A 17,134-nucleotide genomic window follows, 5' to 3' on the forward strand; every position below is an offset into this window, starting at 1 on the left:
GAACGTTAGCATCCCAAGTTGGAGAAGCATCACGCTAACTTGTTACACTGTCATACTGTGAACTGCTTGCTGAAATGGTCAAATGAGCTTCAGGGTTCGTGGGCTAACAGGGATATACAATAACTGCTGGATGTCAGTGATGATCACACCCCCCTCCCCATAAATGAATAAATAAAAATAGTTCTGCAAATTCATCACTACATCCAGAGTTAAAATCAGAACCTAAATTCATCAGAGTCTATGCTAAGTAATTAATAAGGGGTTTTATCAGCTTCAGCAGGATAATCACAAGTCACTATTAAATGTCTGTCCATGCAGGATCCCCTAGGTTTGTGAATTTCGTATATTTCTGCCAATACTATACAAGTAATGAATAAATTGAGGTGAATATCTTCATGGAAACGTCAATACTACACTGAGTTTATTCATTCAAAATGATCAGTGGGAGAACATGCTGCAGTTTTTCCCCACACTGTGCAACCAAATTGAGATGAGACGGATTGGTGATGGCATTTGGGGTCACTTTTGGCATAATATACACTTTATTAGGTATGGTAGGTACAGTAAGTGTGTATTCATGATCTTTTGCTGCTGTAGCCCATAGACTTCAAGGCTCAGTGTTGTGCATTCAGAGATGGTCTTCTGTACATCACATCATAACATGGGGTTATTTGAGTTACTGTCAGCTTGAATCAGTCTGACTATTCTTCTCTAACCTCTTTCATTAACAGGATGCTTTTGCCTACAGAACTGCCACTCACTGGATTTTTTGCACCATTCTCTGTAAACTCTAGAGACGGTTGTGCATGAAAATCCCAGGAGATCAGCAGTTTCTGAGATACTCAAACCACCCCATCTGGCACCAACAATCATTTCACAGTGAAAATCTTTTGGATTACATTTCTTCCCCATTCTGTTGTTTGATCTGAATAAGAGCTGAACCTCTTGACCACGTCTGCATGCTTTTATTCATTGAGGTGCTGCAACATGATCAGCTGATTAGGTATTTGCATTAATGAACAGGTTTACAGGTATATGTAATAATGTGCCCTTTGACAGTACATTGGTAATGACAAAAGTCATCAAAATTAATAATGTTTACTCTGACCATCTTAGCAATTTCAATGCCAGCAATTTGAATGCAAGCCTCCAAGAACTGTGAAAACAAGGCATCTGATGGGGAAATCTTCTGCAAACATGCTGACTGATAGTCAAATCCATTTTCATTGTTTTTTCTCATTAACAGTTTAAACACTCATTTCAATTCTGCTGGTGTCTGCTCCATTGTCTGTTATTTTCTGTTCTGCTCATTGGTGCTATTTTAATACTGTACCTAGACACAGTATTAAAATACTAAGATTGTGACTGTTTTATGTAGCTGAGGTTAAGCTATAAGTTATTTATTTTATTTATTTAGGGAATACAGCATAGAACAGGTCCTTCCTGCCCAACGAGCTGCACTGCCCAGCAACCCCCCTACTAATCACGGGAAGATTAATCTAGCCATATTGTATTCCCTAAAGCATAGAGAATGAGGGGAGATTCAATAGAAGTTTAATGTTTAAAGGGAACATGGAGTGGAACTTCACTCAGAGTGGAGATTTTTGAACAAACTACCAGCAGAAGTGGTGGCTGTGGATTCAATTTCAACATCTAAGAGAAATTTTCATAGGTACATGGATGGGAGGGATATGGAGGACTCAGGTTGTGTGCAGGTCGATGGGACTAGGAAAAACAATAGATGGGCAGAAGGGCCTGTTCTATGTATTGTTCTATGACTATAACTCTATGTTCTGGTGACAATCAATAGTCTTTGTCCTCAAGGAAATGAAGGCCTTCCTATGGATCCCTGAATGGATCTTTTCTCAATGCTATATTTTTGTATATCTCACAGCTGGCTTCTGCCATATCCAGTGCAGTTATCTTGGTGATCATTCTGGAGATTGGATCACTGTTTAGTCACCTGCCTAAGGTATGACACTTCCTCATTAACATCAATAGATCTGATATGTAAGTGAGCTAGCTATTATAAAAGATGGTAAAAGTTAATGTATCTGAAATAAAAATAATTCAAATACACCGTAAGTACATTACCATCCAGGTAAGAACCATCAACCTTGATAACACACATAAGCACACATATACACACATCACACATGTATGTCAACATCAACAGGAATAGAATGAACCGCTCCCTGCGCAGAGCTCCTTGGAGCTTCTTCAAGTTGCCAGTGACAGTTAATTGCTAATGCCTGGTCCTTAGAGATGCCCAATATGTCAGGGTGGAGAAGATTCCAGAACCAGTGGTTCAGAAATTATTAGATTGTATTGATTTCTATTTGTGTCCTTCACCTTAATTACTTTCAAGTGTGCTGTTTTATGATGACAGTAAAGGAATATTTGAACATTCTTAAATCAGAGTTCAATTGTTAAAATAAGTCTAAGGGAAACTGATTGAAGGCCATTTTGTTTAACATTTGTATGCAGTGTAAAAGCACCATTGTTTTTGTTTCAGGCTGTTTTAGCATCTATCGTCATTGTCAATCTCAAGGGGATGTTTAAACAGTTCAGTGATATCTGCCACTTTTGGCGAACAAACAAAATTGATCTGGTAAGGGTGTGTGATTGCTAACTGAAGTAAATAAAAGTCAAAATGTTGATTAGTTATCTACATTGTGGTTAACCTTACCCTTTTCTATTTGTGTCAGTGTAACACAGATTTAATGAACAGTTGGTGAAAGCTATCTTCATAAGTGCTGAGAAATCTCAGAACCCATAAATTATGAGGAGTTGGAGGGTGGGAGGGGGAGGGTTGGGGGCTGGTGTGGTGGGAATTAAGCCTAAAACCTCAGAAAATAGGTGGATTAGGAAAGGACTAGACAACTTGGACCCTTCACTCCCATTCAATAAGATTATGGCTACTCAAGTCCACATTTTTTATTTATTGTGATGGTGTGGAACACTCCTCCTGGCCCTTCAAGCCATGTCGCCCCAGCAATTCCCAGCTTAAACCTAGCCTAACCACAGGACAATTTACAATGACCAATTATCCTACCAGCTGATACATTTTTGGACTATGGAAAGAAAACAGAGCACCTGGAGAAAACACGCGTATTCGACAGAGAGATCCTGCAGTCTTCATTGAGATGCTGTCAGAATTGAACTCTGAACTCAATAACTCAGCTTGAATACATTCAACAATTCAACATTTGCAACCATCTGATGTAGAGAATTGTAATAATTTGGAAATGTTGTCATTTCTTCTTATCTCAGTCCCTAGATGACCAACTCCAATAGCCAGAAATCCCCGAAGTTCCCAATGTACCAACAGATCAAAGACATAGACAAGGCGAGGCCGCTAAGTGCACAGTGCACATCGTAAAGAAAGCAGGTGAAGTCTGCCTAGAGTTATACCGTAAGACTATAAGACAAAGGATCAGAATTAAGCCATTCAGACCATTGAGTCTGCTCCATCATTCCATCGTGGCTCATTTATTATCCCTCTCAACCCCATTCTTCTACCTTCTCGCCGTACAATCTTTGATGCTCTGACTAATCAAGAACCTATCACCTGCTCCACAGCCATCTATGGCAAAGAATTCAAGAGACTCATTACCTTCTGGCTAAAGAGATTCCTCTTCATCCCTGTTCTAAAGGATGTCCTTCTATTATAAAGCTGTGCACTCTGGTCCTAGACTCCCCCACTATGGAAAACATCTTTTCCATGTTCACTCTGTCTATGCCTTTTAATATTCAATAGCCTTCAGTGAGATTCCCTCTATCAAACAATCAATGATATTTTAGAAACAGTACCTTCTTAAAAGTCACCATGGTATTCCCGCTGGGTTGCTCAAAACCATGTTGTGAAGGTTCATTCCTGTTATCCACATTGGTGAATTATAAGAACATAATAAAGAGCACAGCAGTTAGCACAACACTGTGACAGCTCGAAGCATCGCTGTTCAGAGTTCAGTGCCGGCATCCTCTGTCAGGAGTCTCTAATATGTCATCCCTGTGGAACATATGGGTTTTATCCGGGTACTCCGGCCTCCTCCCAAAATCCACAGATGTACCAGGTCATTGTAAACTGGCCCAGATTAGGTTAAGGTTAAGTCAGGGTTATCAGGGGTTGCTGGAACGGCTCGGCTCAAAGGGGCATTCCACATTGCGCCAATAAATAAAGAAGCTGAATAGAGTAGCAAAAGTTATTTCCCATCAATTTACCCCCATCCCAGAAAGAGGCAGGAAGTAACATACACAAAATACTGAAGGAACTCAGCAGGTAGGGCAACATCTATTGAGGGAAATGAACAGTCGATGTTTTGGGCTGACACCCTTCATCGGGGCTGGAAAGAAAGAAAGGTCCAAGAGTTGGGGAGTAATCTTTTGACACACACTTGTAAATGGGGCTGAACTATCACATGGAGAAAAATACAGTATCTTTAAATGGGGCCTAGGTCCCTGCATTCGCAGCCCAACTTCTAAATGATGGCCAATATTCGCATTTGAGTGAGATGGTATGCTCTTATTCAGAAAGTCGGGCAGGAATTACCAAATGAGCTTCAATATCTGCCAGCCCTATTGGTGAGACTTAACCTGAAGGACCATAGATTTTTAACTTGAAGACCTCCATTGGTCAGGGTTGACCATGGATGTTACGTACCAGCTGTCTACATGGTATGTAAGCCGGGGCAGTACGCTATGGAGAGCAAACTGTTGCCCACGCAGCAGGTCTCCCCTCTCCATTCAGCTGATGAATCCAAAGGAAAGGCAGAGACCGATAAAGTTTGGCACCAGTGGTGTTGCAGGAGGAGCCAACCAGTGCTGAACTCAGTGTGGAATTGCCTTAGGGACTCCAGCTCCAGAATTTTCTTTGGGGTTTTTTCCCCATGAGTGGATATAGCCACAAACAGTGGAAGCTTGAGATCAGATTTCTCCTTCTAGAATAGCTGCCAACCTCAGCTGATAAGCACTATCTGCCCAAAGCATCTAGTTTTAAAGCACCTGTAATCCACTTTTGCCCCTTCACCCACTAGTAGAAATGGTTCTGGCAGGCTTAGTAGTGAAGCCATACATGAAGACCAGGAGCTGGTCTTGGTTGTTAGAGGCTATTTGAGATGCACACTACCCCACTACCTCCCCTGGTTAACACCTTAAATGACCAGATGGTTAACTACTTTACATTAGTGATCAGTTTCAAATTATTTGATTGTATTTTGCAGAATTTGAGCTTTCTGTTCCTTTGATCAAACCTGAGCAATTTTTCTTCCCGTTGTAGATGGTTTGGATCGTTACTCTGATCTTTACCGTACTCTTAGGTATGGATCTCGGACTGGCGGCCTCCATAGCTTTTGCATTGCTAACTGTTATCTTCCAGACACAACTGTGAGTAATACAACTTTCCAAAAATATCTTGCATCAAGTTTTCTGTTGCATTCTCACCAGATTTGTACTTAGTCCAGATTTAAGCTATATGGTGTAAGGGAGAGTTTAAGTGGTGTTCAGCCCAATAGCAATTATGCTTATTTATTTCCAGTCAAAAATCTCCTTTTGAGTCTGCAATATGTCCATTAAACATTTGAGGCCTTTGTTTTATTTTCACAATTTTCCCTTGGAATTTGATATGAATGAGTGAGTGACAAACTGAGTGGTCAGAAAGGGAACAATCCCTTTGAATGCACAGAGATGAAAGCATCTTCACAACCATTGCTGAGATTCTATTGGAGATGGTTACCAGAGAACAATTCTACCTAATTTTGTAAATCCAATCCAAATAAATTACTCTGTGAGTAATAAAAACAAGAGATTCTGCAGTTGCTCGAAATCCAAGACAATGCATACAAAATGCTGGAGGAAATGAGTAGGTCAGGCGGTATCTATGGAAAGGAATGAAAAGTTGACATTTTGGGCAAAGACTATGAAGAAGTGTCTCAGCCCAAAATTTTGACTGTTTATTACTTTCTATAGTTGCTGCTGATTTGCTGAGTTCTTCCAGCATTTTATGTGTGTTACTCCTATGAAAAATACCATATTTGCAATTCTATTAGTCATTTGCATATAATGTAGTATTTGTAGATCAAGTTTTCTATCACAAAGTATGACAACAATTCCAATAAGTTAAAATAAATGAATTCCAATGTTTTCCATTAAGAACTAAAATAATTTCAGTCAGTTTCAAACACATTGGTATTGGTTTATCATTGTCACATGTACCAAGGCAGAGTGAAAAGCTTACTTGCATGCTGTTGTAACAAAAGTATGTAAAAATTTGTTGCTTGTTTTTTTTCCCGATTCAGCAGCAAGAGCTATTCTCAAAGGAAGTGCAGAACACTGTCATAAGAAACCATTAAAGTCATGTAAAGCTTAATACAGAAATAAAGTGAAAGAATAAAATAATGAACGAAAATGGTAATAAAGGCATGAAAGGGACAAAATAATACTATTAACCAATTGCTAAGACGCAGCACACAATCTACTGCCGGAGGGATCTGCAAGTGTCCAACAACTTTTCTAGTCTCCCTCTCCCCTCTTTCTCCCTCTCAATGTCTCCATTCTCTGTCTCCAGCTCTTTGAACTAGTCATGGTTCAGCCTAAAAGAAAATTTCTAACTGCATAATGAAATTGACCCTTTTTATACGCTTCAAAAGTCTAACATTACTTATCATGCAGTACTTCACTAGCATCTACCTTCTTATCTCTTGGGCACCTCAGCCTAGGCCAGGGGTTGGCAACCGTGCTGCAGCTCCCCATGGTTTGTTAGTTTTTGAAATGTAATTCGAAATTTGAAGATTTTGGTGACCTTGTACAATCTAAATAAAACGTTGTGGCGACCCCATTTCCCGGCACATCTGAACTGGCTCACAATTAGCCACTGTTCCGGCTAATGGAGATAGCCTACGGGGGTTTGTGAGTACATGTCTTTTGGAGCATCCGCGCCCACGGGGGGGCGGGTTGAGGGAGGCTTTAAAGCAAGGCTGTTTAGTTCGAATAAAGTTACCTTTGACTGCAGTGTCGTTATTTTAGTGCTGCATGTAGCACACCACTACAACGTGTTTTTTATCGCTATTAATATACGTCACCACTGCCAATGCCTGACACCCACCAGTGCGCGATTTCTTTTAATTTTTCGATCCAAGGAAGGCTAACTATGGAGTAACCTTCAACCCAACGTCTTTTCTTCGGAGTTCAAAATGTTTTTGTTGCATGCAGAAATGTAATTTCGTTTTCTGTGCAGGAGTTCATCAATTTCATAAATGCAACACGTTATAGTTTGTTTATACATAGCATAAAGGCAAAAAAAACCCATTGTATGCAGTGTTATTTCATTTTAAATGTCAAACGGGTTTTGTGGCTCCCAGTGTTTTCTTTTCTGTGGGAAATGGGTCCATATTGGCTCTTTCAGTGGTAAAGGTTGCCGACCCCTGGCCTAGGCGCATAACTTAGAAATATATACAATATGTAAGGAAGAAAATATTCTTCAATGGAATCTAATCTCAAGGATATACATGCATGCATGTCTCCAGGCTATTACCACATTCCAAGCTGAAACCACTTTATCTTACAAACTTCTATTTTAGCATATAAGAGGAATTCAAATTTAATTCTTTCCTTACAATTGTTTACACAGTCAAATCACTACATAGTGCATTGAGATAGAAAAATAAGAATGCGGAATAAAGTGTAAAGGCTATTGAGAAAGTGCTGTGCTGGTAAACAATAAAGTGCAAGATCGTAATGAAGTAGCTTGTGAGGTCGAGTCCATCTTATTGTAGAAGAGGTCTTTCCAAGAGTCTGATAAAAGCAGAATAGAAGCTGTTCTTCAGCCTGGTGGTACGTGCTATCAGATTTCTGTATCTTCTGCCAGATGGGAGAAGAAAAATGTTGAAGTGGGAAGGGTCTTTGATTATGTTGGCGGCTTTATTGAGGCAGTGTTAAGTATAGGCAGAGTTCATATTGGGTCAACTGGTTCCTGTGATGTGTCCACAACTTCTTGTTGTTTCTTGTAGTCACATGCAGAGCAGTTGCCTTACCAAGCTGTGATGCATTTGTCAGGAGTTTTAATGAAAGATTCATTCACCAGATTAAATTCAGTCAATTAAAACTGAAGGATCCTTGCTTTTTCTGGTTATTACTTTAACATGTCTTTTCAGATTTGTATTTAATTACCCGCACATTTTTTTCCAGACCCAAATATTCAATCTTGGGACAAGTTCCAGATACTGATATCTACCGAGACATCAATCAGTTTGACGAGGTAGTGTGAAGATTAGAAACTGCATTAACAATTTGTGCATTGGCTTACCATATGTATAATGATGAAAGGATTGTTGGGAAGCCCAGGAAAAGCAAAGATGCTGAGAAAAATTGCAGAATGTCCTCCTCATTTGGGTTTGAGCGTGTCTTGCTTCAGCACCATTTCCCTGGCTTCTGAGGTGGCTGATGAAGTCAATGTGGGAGCTCACCACAGATGCAGCATGAAGGACTTGATGGGATCGTAGATGGGTTGTGAAGTGGTATGCTCCTGTTATTTACAGTAATTTTGGTGTGCCCCCACCAAAGACCCCTGATAATTGTCAAGTATAGAAGTTTTCTCCATTTCAAATGGTTGATGGCCAGGGATTCCCATGGGATATTACAATTTTACAAGACACTATTGAGAACATCCTTAATCCCTTCCCCTGTCCACCAGGTAATATCTTACCATTATGGGGCTCAAAGCTATGTAACTGTTTGGGAGCCTGTAGCCAGGCAGCCAAATGCCTAAATCTAACTGAGTGTTGTTGGAGCATTGGCCTGGGAGAGAACAGTGATATTGATCCCCTTATCCTGCCAATTGATATGGAGGACTTTATTGAAGCAGCATTAATGGCACCTCTGAACTATTTGAGGTGCCCACCACAGATGGTCTTAGAGTGGGGAAGCCATTACTACAGCCAGATGATTTTGAGCTGAGTGACTGGTTTGACAGCTGATTTTCAAACACCGTTTTGTTCATAAAGACAAGACATTGTCTGCATGTGGACACTTAATGATTGAATCTGGGAGAGGTTTGGGAGTGCGCTTTGAACTATTTCTCATTAATTCTCTAGGCTAAAGCAATTCCAGTGAGAAGCTTGTTGTGAATGACTTACAGCATCAATGATTGAGTATGGTGCTGAAGCGATGACAGCATTGCATCTCTGCTATATTTGTTCATTGAGATCATGGTTTGGAAAGCAGCATGCAGCAGACACTGCATGAATGGCTTTTCTGAATGCAGCCACATTTTTCTGGGGTTTACTACAGTCCCTTTTCATTCATAAAACCAAGGCTTTTGTGAGGCCATGCATTGTGTTGAGTTAGTAACCAAAAGACACAAGTACCTTTTAAAGAAATAATACACATTTTCTTTTAGGCAAAAGAAATTCCAGGAATAAAAATCTTCCAATCATCTGCAACCATATACTTTGCCAATGCTGAGTTATATGAGAAGGCATTGAGGCAGATGGTAAGCAAATGGATTTAAATTATATTTGTATTTTATTCATAATTTAATCCTAAAGAAAAGGGAATATTTTGACAATTGGTAAAACAAGGAAAAAATTCCACCCTCCCTCGTGTAAGAGCTGAATCCAGCCTTTAGAGGTTTGTTCCCTTGAGCAAGCTCCTTGTTGCCAGACTTGGTCAAGTAATGACATGGTGCCACAGAATCCAGAATCAAATTCAGAGTTAGAATCAGGTTGTCATGAAATTTGTTATTTTCTTCTGAATTTCCTCTGCAGCTTTATTCTGATCCTGTGCAGTGGCACCTCCATACCAGATGGTGAAGCAACCAGTTAGAATGCCCTCCACTGTATAACTATAGAAATTAAAATTGAATTCAGCTCATCCTCACATTTTATAAACTACTCTTGGCAACACATACAATCTTATCAAGTCATTCACATTAAAATTTTTATAATTTTAATAACATTTTAAATTCATGCATAAGCTACCAGTAATTGTCTCTGAAAAGACTGCACACGCTATCTTTCATAACTCATTATATCTGTTTAAGTCTAATGCCCAGTAAGATTCTTTTCTACTAAACCTCTTTCTTATGATCTTCCTGCAGTCTGGAATTACTATCACTCGTTTAATTTCAAAAAAGAAGAAAAGAATTACAAAACTCAAACAGCAGATGAAAAAACAAGAAAAAAAGGACAAGAAAGCCAAGAAAGATAAGAAGGTAGAAATGATTAGTACAAATAATTAATTGTTTGATATCCTCAAAGTTGCATCTTCATTTTTATACATGAAAATACTATTTTATTATGCCAGGAATCATTCTTTCTCTTGTGTTCTATACAGGCAGCCATGGCTGAAAATGTTTTTTGACTTCCTAAATCAAAACTGATACAAGTGTAATAATGCTTAAATGGGGATGTGCCAATGCTATTTTCTGAACAGCATCTACAGCACTCATCAAATGTTAGACAATAAAAGTTAGCCCAGACAATCAATCAAGAGTGTGTGAGTTCTTAGAAAATCTACCAACAGCTGCACACTTGTAGCAATCACTGAAAGATGTAACCTTGAACCAAGGATCTTAAGCCCTGGGGTTACAAATTCTGTTGGTAGAAGTTGTAGATATTTTCATTAATATTTTGCAGCATGGCACAATTGTAGCCAGTTTCTAAGTACTCTATTTGCCTCCAGCTGAAGTGAATGAGGCTGGGGAAATTACATAAATATTGTTCAGCCCTCAAAACCAAGTAATTCTTCCTACTCATGGGAATTGCTTTGATCAAAGAACTGGGTTTAATTGATATCCTGAAACTCAGTGCAATACTTATTAAGATTTTGCCTTTTGTTGTGATAATTTTTCCAGAAACTCGAATCAAAGACAGGTGACCTATCCACCATTGATGGGAATATTGATAATGACAATTCCGTCAGCTTAGAAATGGACTCAGGCCATGAGTCACCATCTAAAGTTAACAAGAAGCCCGAGGAATACAGTCTTGAATCTCTGGGGCTTCAAAAACCAGAAGTGCATTCCATTATACTTGATCTCACTCCTGTCAATTTTGTGGACAGCGTCTGCATCAAGATTTTGAAAAATGTAAGTTCAGTCTCAGCTTCAAACTAATTCTATTTTTATTGTTTCTTTGTCCAATCTCGGTCTTAATTAGTTATATCAAGTCTAGCAGAATTCAATATGCAAGATTGTTTATTGTTAGTCTTCAGCACAGAAGTGTAAAGGAGAACAAATGATTGTTACTCCACATCTGATGCAGCAAAAGAAAACATAATAAGCATAAAGAACACAATTAAAAAAACACAAGTACTGTATAAATACATAAGATTAGCTTATATACATAGACTGGTTGTATATCGAGGGAGGGGTAGCGCCTCTAGTGAAGGGGCATATCACGCCCATTCCGGGGTTGCTCACTCACCATTCGCTCAGTTTTCACCTGCAGTGGCAAGTTGCTGTTTGCATGTGATGGCAACCACACATTGGTACTCCACCTTGACAGGCAGGCTAACCCAGGTGAGGGCAGCTTGTACCGCAGTGAGATAGGGACATGCCTATCTTAGCATGCAAAGTCAGCTCTGACAGACTGGATGAGATCTACAGTGAGATCCAATGGCCAGGAAGGAGGTACTGCAACGCTCCGTGGAGGCTGATGAGAATGACTAGGCATAGAAAATGTCATGGTCATCCACTGTGACCAAGGAACACTCCATCTTATGACGCTTGTTCGTACCATTGGCCCCAGACTTCACAGGTCGAGAGATTGGATCTACCCCAATGCAAAAGCTTTTTTAACTTTAAATCTCTCCTGCGCGGGTTTCCTGTCATCATCTGACATGATGGACAATCACCAATGTCCATAAAGTGACTCTAGGCACAGGAGTGTCTGTACATAAGGTGACTCTAACAGGAAATGATAAAGTAGCGATGGTTGGGGGAGTGGAGGGATAGGTTAGTGTGTGGAGATGTTGATCAGCCTTACTGCTTGTGGAAAGTAACTGTGTTTGAGTCTGGTGCTCCAGGTGTGAATGCTACATAGTCTCCTCCCTGATGGGAGTGGGACACACAGTCCATGAGCAGGGTTGGTGGGATCCTTCATGATATTGCTGGCCTTTATCTGGCACCTTTCTATATGTCCTTGATGGTGGGTAGGCTGGTACCAGTGATGTATTGGGAAACTTTTTCTACCCGTTCTACAGCACTGCTGTCTGTCACAGTGATGTTTTCATACCACACAGCATTGCAGATGTTGGGATGCTCTCTACTGTGCATCTCTAGGTCATGAAGTCAGAATCAGGTTTATTATCACTGGCAAGTAGTTCAATGCAATACATAATATAGAAGAAAAAGTAAATAAACAAATTACGGTATATTATGTTGGAGATTAAAAATCTTGCAAAAACAGAAATAGTATATATTGAAAAAATGAAATAGTGTTCACGGGTTCAATGGCTTTAAAGGAATTGAATGGCAGAGGGGAAGAAGCTGTTCCTGACTCGCTGAGTGTGTGCCTTCAGGCTTCTGTACCTCCTACGTAATGGTATAGTGAGAAAAGGGCATGCCCTGGGTGCTGGTTGTCCTTAATAATAGACACTGCCTATCTGCGACACGGGTCCTTGGAGATGTCCTGGGTACTTTGCAGGCTAGTATCCAAGATGGAGCCAACTAAATTTATGACCCACTGCAGCTTGTTTCGGTCCTGTGCAGTAGCAACACCCCCCCCCCACCCCCATACCAGATGCAGCCTACCAGAATGCTCTCCACGGTACATCTATAGCAGTTTTTGAACGTTTTTGTTGACGTACCTAAATCTCCTCAAACTCCTAATGAAGTACAGTAGCTGCATTCTTTGTAGCTGCATCAATATGTTGGGACCTTGTTAGGTCCTCAGAGATTATGACACCCAGGAACTTGAAACTGCTCACTTCTGATTCTTCTTTAAGAATTGGTATGTGTCCCATCATCCTACCCTTCCTGAAGTCCACAATCAGCTCTTTTATCTTACTGACGTTGAGTGCCAGGTTGTTGCTGCGACACCATTCCACTAATTGGCATATCCCACTCCTGTACACCCTCTCGTCACCACCTGAGATTCCACCAACAATGGTTGTGTCGTCAGTAAATTTATAGATGGAATTTGAGCTATGCCTAGCCACACAGTCATGGGTATAAAGAGAGTAGAGCAGTGGGCTAAGCACACACCCCTGAGGTGCACCAGTGTTGATCCTCAGCATGGAGGAGATATTATCATCAATCCGCACAGATTGTCATCTTCTGGTTAGGAAGTCAGGGATCCAATTGCAGAAGGAGGTGCAGAGGCCCAGGTTCTGTAACTTCTCAATCAGAATTGTGCGAATGATGGTGGTAAATGCTTAGCTATGGTCTCTGAATAGCATCCTGACATAGGTGTTTGTGTTGTGCAGGTGGTCTAAAGCTGTGTTCAGAGCCATTGAGATTGCATCTGCCGTTGACCTGTTGTAGCGATAGACAAATTGCAATGGGTCCAGGTCCTTGCTGAGGCAGGAGTTCGGTCAAGTCATGACCAACCTCTCAAAGCATTTCATTACCGTAGATGTGAGTGCTACTGGGCAACAGTCACTAAGGCAGGTTCAACCTCTTAATGTCTAATGCCTTGCGAAGGTTCAACCTCTTTAAAGACGGCCTAACATCAGCCTCCAAGAGAGAGATCACAGGGACAACAGGTGCATCAGGGATCTTCACAGCTGTAGCTATATTCTCCCTTTCAAGTGTGCATATATGGCACTGAGTTCATCTGGTAGTGAAGCATCGCTGCCATTCATGCTATTGGGTTTCGCTTTGTAGGCAGTAATGCCCTGCAAACCCTGCCAGAATTGTCATACATCCAATGTCGCCTCCAACCTCATTCAAAATTGTCTCTTCACCCTTGAAATAGCCCTCCACAAATCATACCTGGTTTTCTGGTACAGGCCTGGATCGCCAGACTTGAATGCCACAGATCCAACCTTCAGCAGATGACATATCTCCTGGTTCACCCATGGCTTTTGGTTTGGGAATGTACAGTAAGTCTTTGTAGGCACACACTCATCCACACAGGTTTTAATGAAATTGGTAACAACTGCAGCATACTCATCCAGATTAGAAGATGAATCCCTGAATACAGTCCAGTCACTGATTCAAAGCAGTCCTGTAGGCGCTCCTGTGCTTCCCTTCTCCAAACCTGCTTGGTCCTCACTAATGGTGCTGCAGTCTTCAGTCTCTGCCTGTACTCAGGGAGTAGGAGTACAGCCAGGTGATCAGACTTCCCAAAGTGAGGGTGTGGAATAGCACGGTAGCCATTCTTGATGGTGGTGTAACAATGGTCCAGTGTGTAGTTTCCTCTGTCATAGAACACTACAACACAAACAGGCCCTTTGGCCCATCTAGTCTAGACTATTATTCTGCCAGTCGCATCGGCCTGCACCTGGACTATAACTCTCTTCAACCTTCCCAGCTATGTCCTTGTCCAAATTTCTTTTAAATGTTGAAATCAGCCCTGCATCCACCACTTCCACTGGTAGCTCATTCCACACACTCACCATCCTCTGTGTGAAGAAGTTTCCCCTTACACTCTTAACCTATGAGTCTAGCTCTAGCCTCACCCCGCCTTACTGGAAAAAGCCTCTATAAATTTCATAATTTTTATACCTCTATCAACATCCCCTCATTCTCCTACACTCCATGAAATAAATGGAATAAAGTCCTAACCTATTCAACCTATCCCTGTAACTCAGGCCCTCAAGTCCTTGTAAATTTTCTCAACATGCTTTCATACTTGTGGTTTCTAAATGACAATAATCTGAATCTGAATAGTTACCGATATCTTTCCTATAGGTAGATATCAGAACTGCGCACAATACTTCAAATTTCAATATCACATTCTACCTCACTCCACTCCTCAGTGTTCTAACGTTTACTGAATAAGTCCTACTCTGGTTTGTCCTCCCAAAGGGCAACATCTCACACCTGAATGCATTAACTTTCATCTGCTATTTCTGAGCCTAGTTTCAGCCCTGAGTCATGAGTATTGATGTGTCTAGTCCAACATTTCTTCAGCCTCCTCAGAAAGTGGAGGCACTGGTGAACTTTCTTAATTGAAGAATGTCTTCCAGGTCCATGAGAGGTTGTACGAGATTGCAGAGTTAGATAGGTTCTTGATTATCCAGGGCATCAAAGGGTATGGAGAGAAGGCATGACAGTGGGGATGATTGGAAGAATTGGATCAGCACATGATTGAATGGCAGAGCAGACTCGATGGGCTGAATGGCCTACTCCTATATTTTGTGGCTTGTGGAGACCCCATTTTTGTTTAAATACCAAGTTCTAATTAATGCAAGTATATCTTTGCCTCTCTGAAGCAATTATTTTTAAATTCCTAGATTTTCCGAGATTTCAAGGACATTGAGGTTGATGTCTATCTGGCAGGATGCCACTGTAAGTATGTGATGGAACTCTGATGGGTTTACTTTGCCAGTCTGACATGATCTTGATTTCACTGAAGCACCCAGAAAACTGGCAGCAGCTGTGGCTTGCGGCCATTAGCACTTGCCTCAGCTCTGTGGCTGTGGGCCCACTTTTGGAGACTCTGTAGTTCATTGCTGTTTTTTTTTGCATGATGTGCTCTTTTCCTTCACACACTGGGTGTCTGACGGGTTTTGTTGTGTGGGTTTCTTTAATAGGTTCTGTTGTGTTTCTTTGTTTTGTGACTGCCTTCAAGAAGATGAATATAAAAGTTGGATATATTATACATTGATAATAAAAGTATTTTGAAGAGTATAGAAATAGATATATCTGATAGATCAATGTGTATCGCTGCATAGCTGGTAATTACTATAAAAGTTGTAAAAATAGCCAGTATTTCTAACTCAACCTATAATTTAGAAAACTGTTGAAATGGGATCCAACGATGATTTTACAGCCTTCCCAATACTACACTATTCCCTTCGTTGTAGGAACTTCATGTGTTATGTCAGGATTCCAAGTCCTAAGAACTATCAATAAACTGGGTTCTCGATTGTGTTCTTAAACATCTGTAATGTGCCCGCCCATTCCCCATTCCCATTTCCTCTCTCACCTTATCTCCTTGCCTGTCCACCACCTGCCTCCCATGCTCCTCCCCGTTTTTCTTTCTTCCATGGTCTTTAGTCCTCTCCTATTAGATTCCCCCTTCTCGAGACCTGTTTCTCTTTTACCAATCAACTTCCCAACTCTTTACTTCACCCCTCCCGCTCCCAGTTTCACCTGCCACCTTGTGTTCCTCATTCCCTCCCCCCACCCTTTTACTCTGCCTCCTCATTTTTTATTTCCACTCCTGCTGAAGGGTCTTAGCCCAAAGTGTTGACTATACTCTTTTCCATAGATGCTACCTAGCCTGCTGAGTTCTTCCCAGCATTTTGTGTGTGTTACTTGGATTTCCAGCATCTGCAGATTTTCTCTTGTTTGTGATTTTTCTGCCAGTCTGAAATAAACAATCCCCCCCCAAAATCAAGTTAAGGACCCATTGTTCAGAATAGTTGAGCCTCACCATCTTGATTATAGAATCACTACTTCATTCTTTTCATGATAAATAACTCAGAAATATATATTTATTAATAATTATTATGTCTTATTTGTACTTGCGCAGTTTGTCTTTTGCACATTGATGGCCAGTCTTTGTCTAGGGTTTTCATTGAATCTATTTTAGTTCTTTGTTCTACTGTGAATGCCTGCAAGAAAACAAATCTCAGGCTTGTATAGGGTAACACATATGTACTTTGATAAATTTAATAAATAAACTTACTTTGAACTTTTCTCACCGATCTGGTAGGATAAAAGAACCAAGTAAACATGCCACATTTTTAAGGAATAAACTCTTCTCAGTCTTCCGTGCAGGTATCGATTATAACTGATATTTCAATGACAAACTCTACCATCTTCAGGGATAATGCCTGGGCATGTTTAGTTTGGTGGTATTTATACCCCCATATTTCATCCCTCCTAATTAGTTAGTGCTCATTCAGTCAGGTTTTCACTCTTCCACCTTGTTTACAATCAAATTCCTATTCTTACGAGAAGTGAGACTGTAGCGGTGTGCTACACGCAGCGCTAAAATTACGACACGGAGTCGGTAACTGCAGT

At 40.6% G+C, this 17,134-nt stretch overlaps 1 protein-coding gene across 1 annotated transcript in view; it reads left to right on the forward strand.

The window, feature by feature from the left end:
- LOC132377873 (cadherin EGF LAG seven-pass G-type receptor 3-like) overlaps positions 1–17,134 on the forward strand; it is a 511,939-nt gene that overhangs the window by 480,171 nt on the left and 14,634 nt on the right. The window contains exons 45-52 of the mRNA XM_059944310.1: positions 1,895–1,972; positions 2,516–2,611; positions 5,279–5,385; positions 8,185–8,254; positions 9,395–9,487; positions 10,094–10,207; positions 10,850–11,083; positions 15,397–15,451. Of these exons, the coding sequence (XP_059800293.1) occupies positions 1,895–1,972; positions 2,516–2,611; positions 5,279–5,385; positions 8,185–8,254; positions 9,395–9,487; positions 10,094–10,207; positions 10,850–11,083; positions 15,397–15,451 (847 nt within the window). The remainder of the gene's footprint in view (positions 1–1,894; positions 1,973–2,515; positions 2,612–5,278; positions 5,386–8,184; positions 8,255–9,394; positions 9,488–10,093; positions 10,208–10,849; positions 11,084–15,396; positions 15,452–17,134) is intronic.

Source organism: Hypanus sabinus, chromosome 19 (genome assembly GCF_030144855.1).
Source record: "Hypanus sabinus isolate sHypSab1 chromosome 19, sHypSab1.hap1, whole genome shotgun sequence".
Taxonomy (NCBI): domain Eukaryota; kingdom Metazoa; phylum Chordata; class Chondrichthyes; order Myliobatiformes; family Dasyatidae; genus Hypanus; species Hypanus sabinus.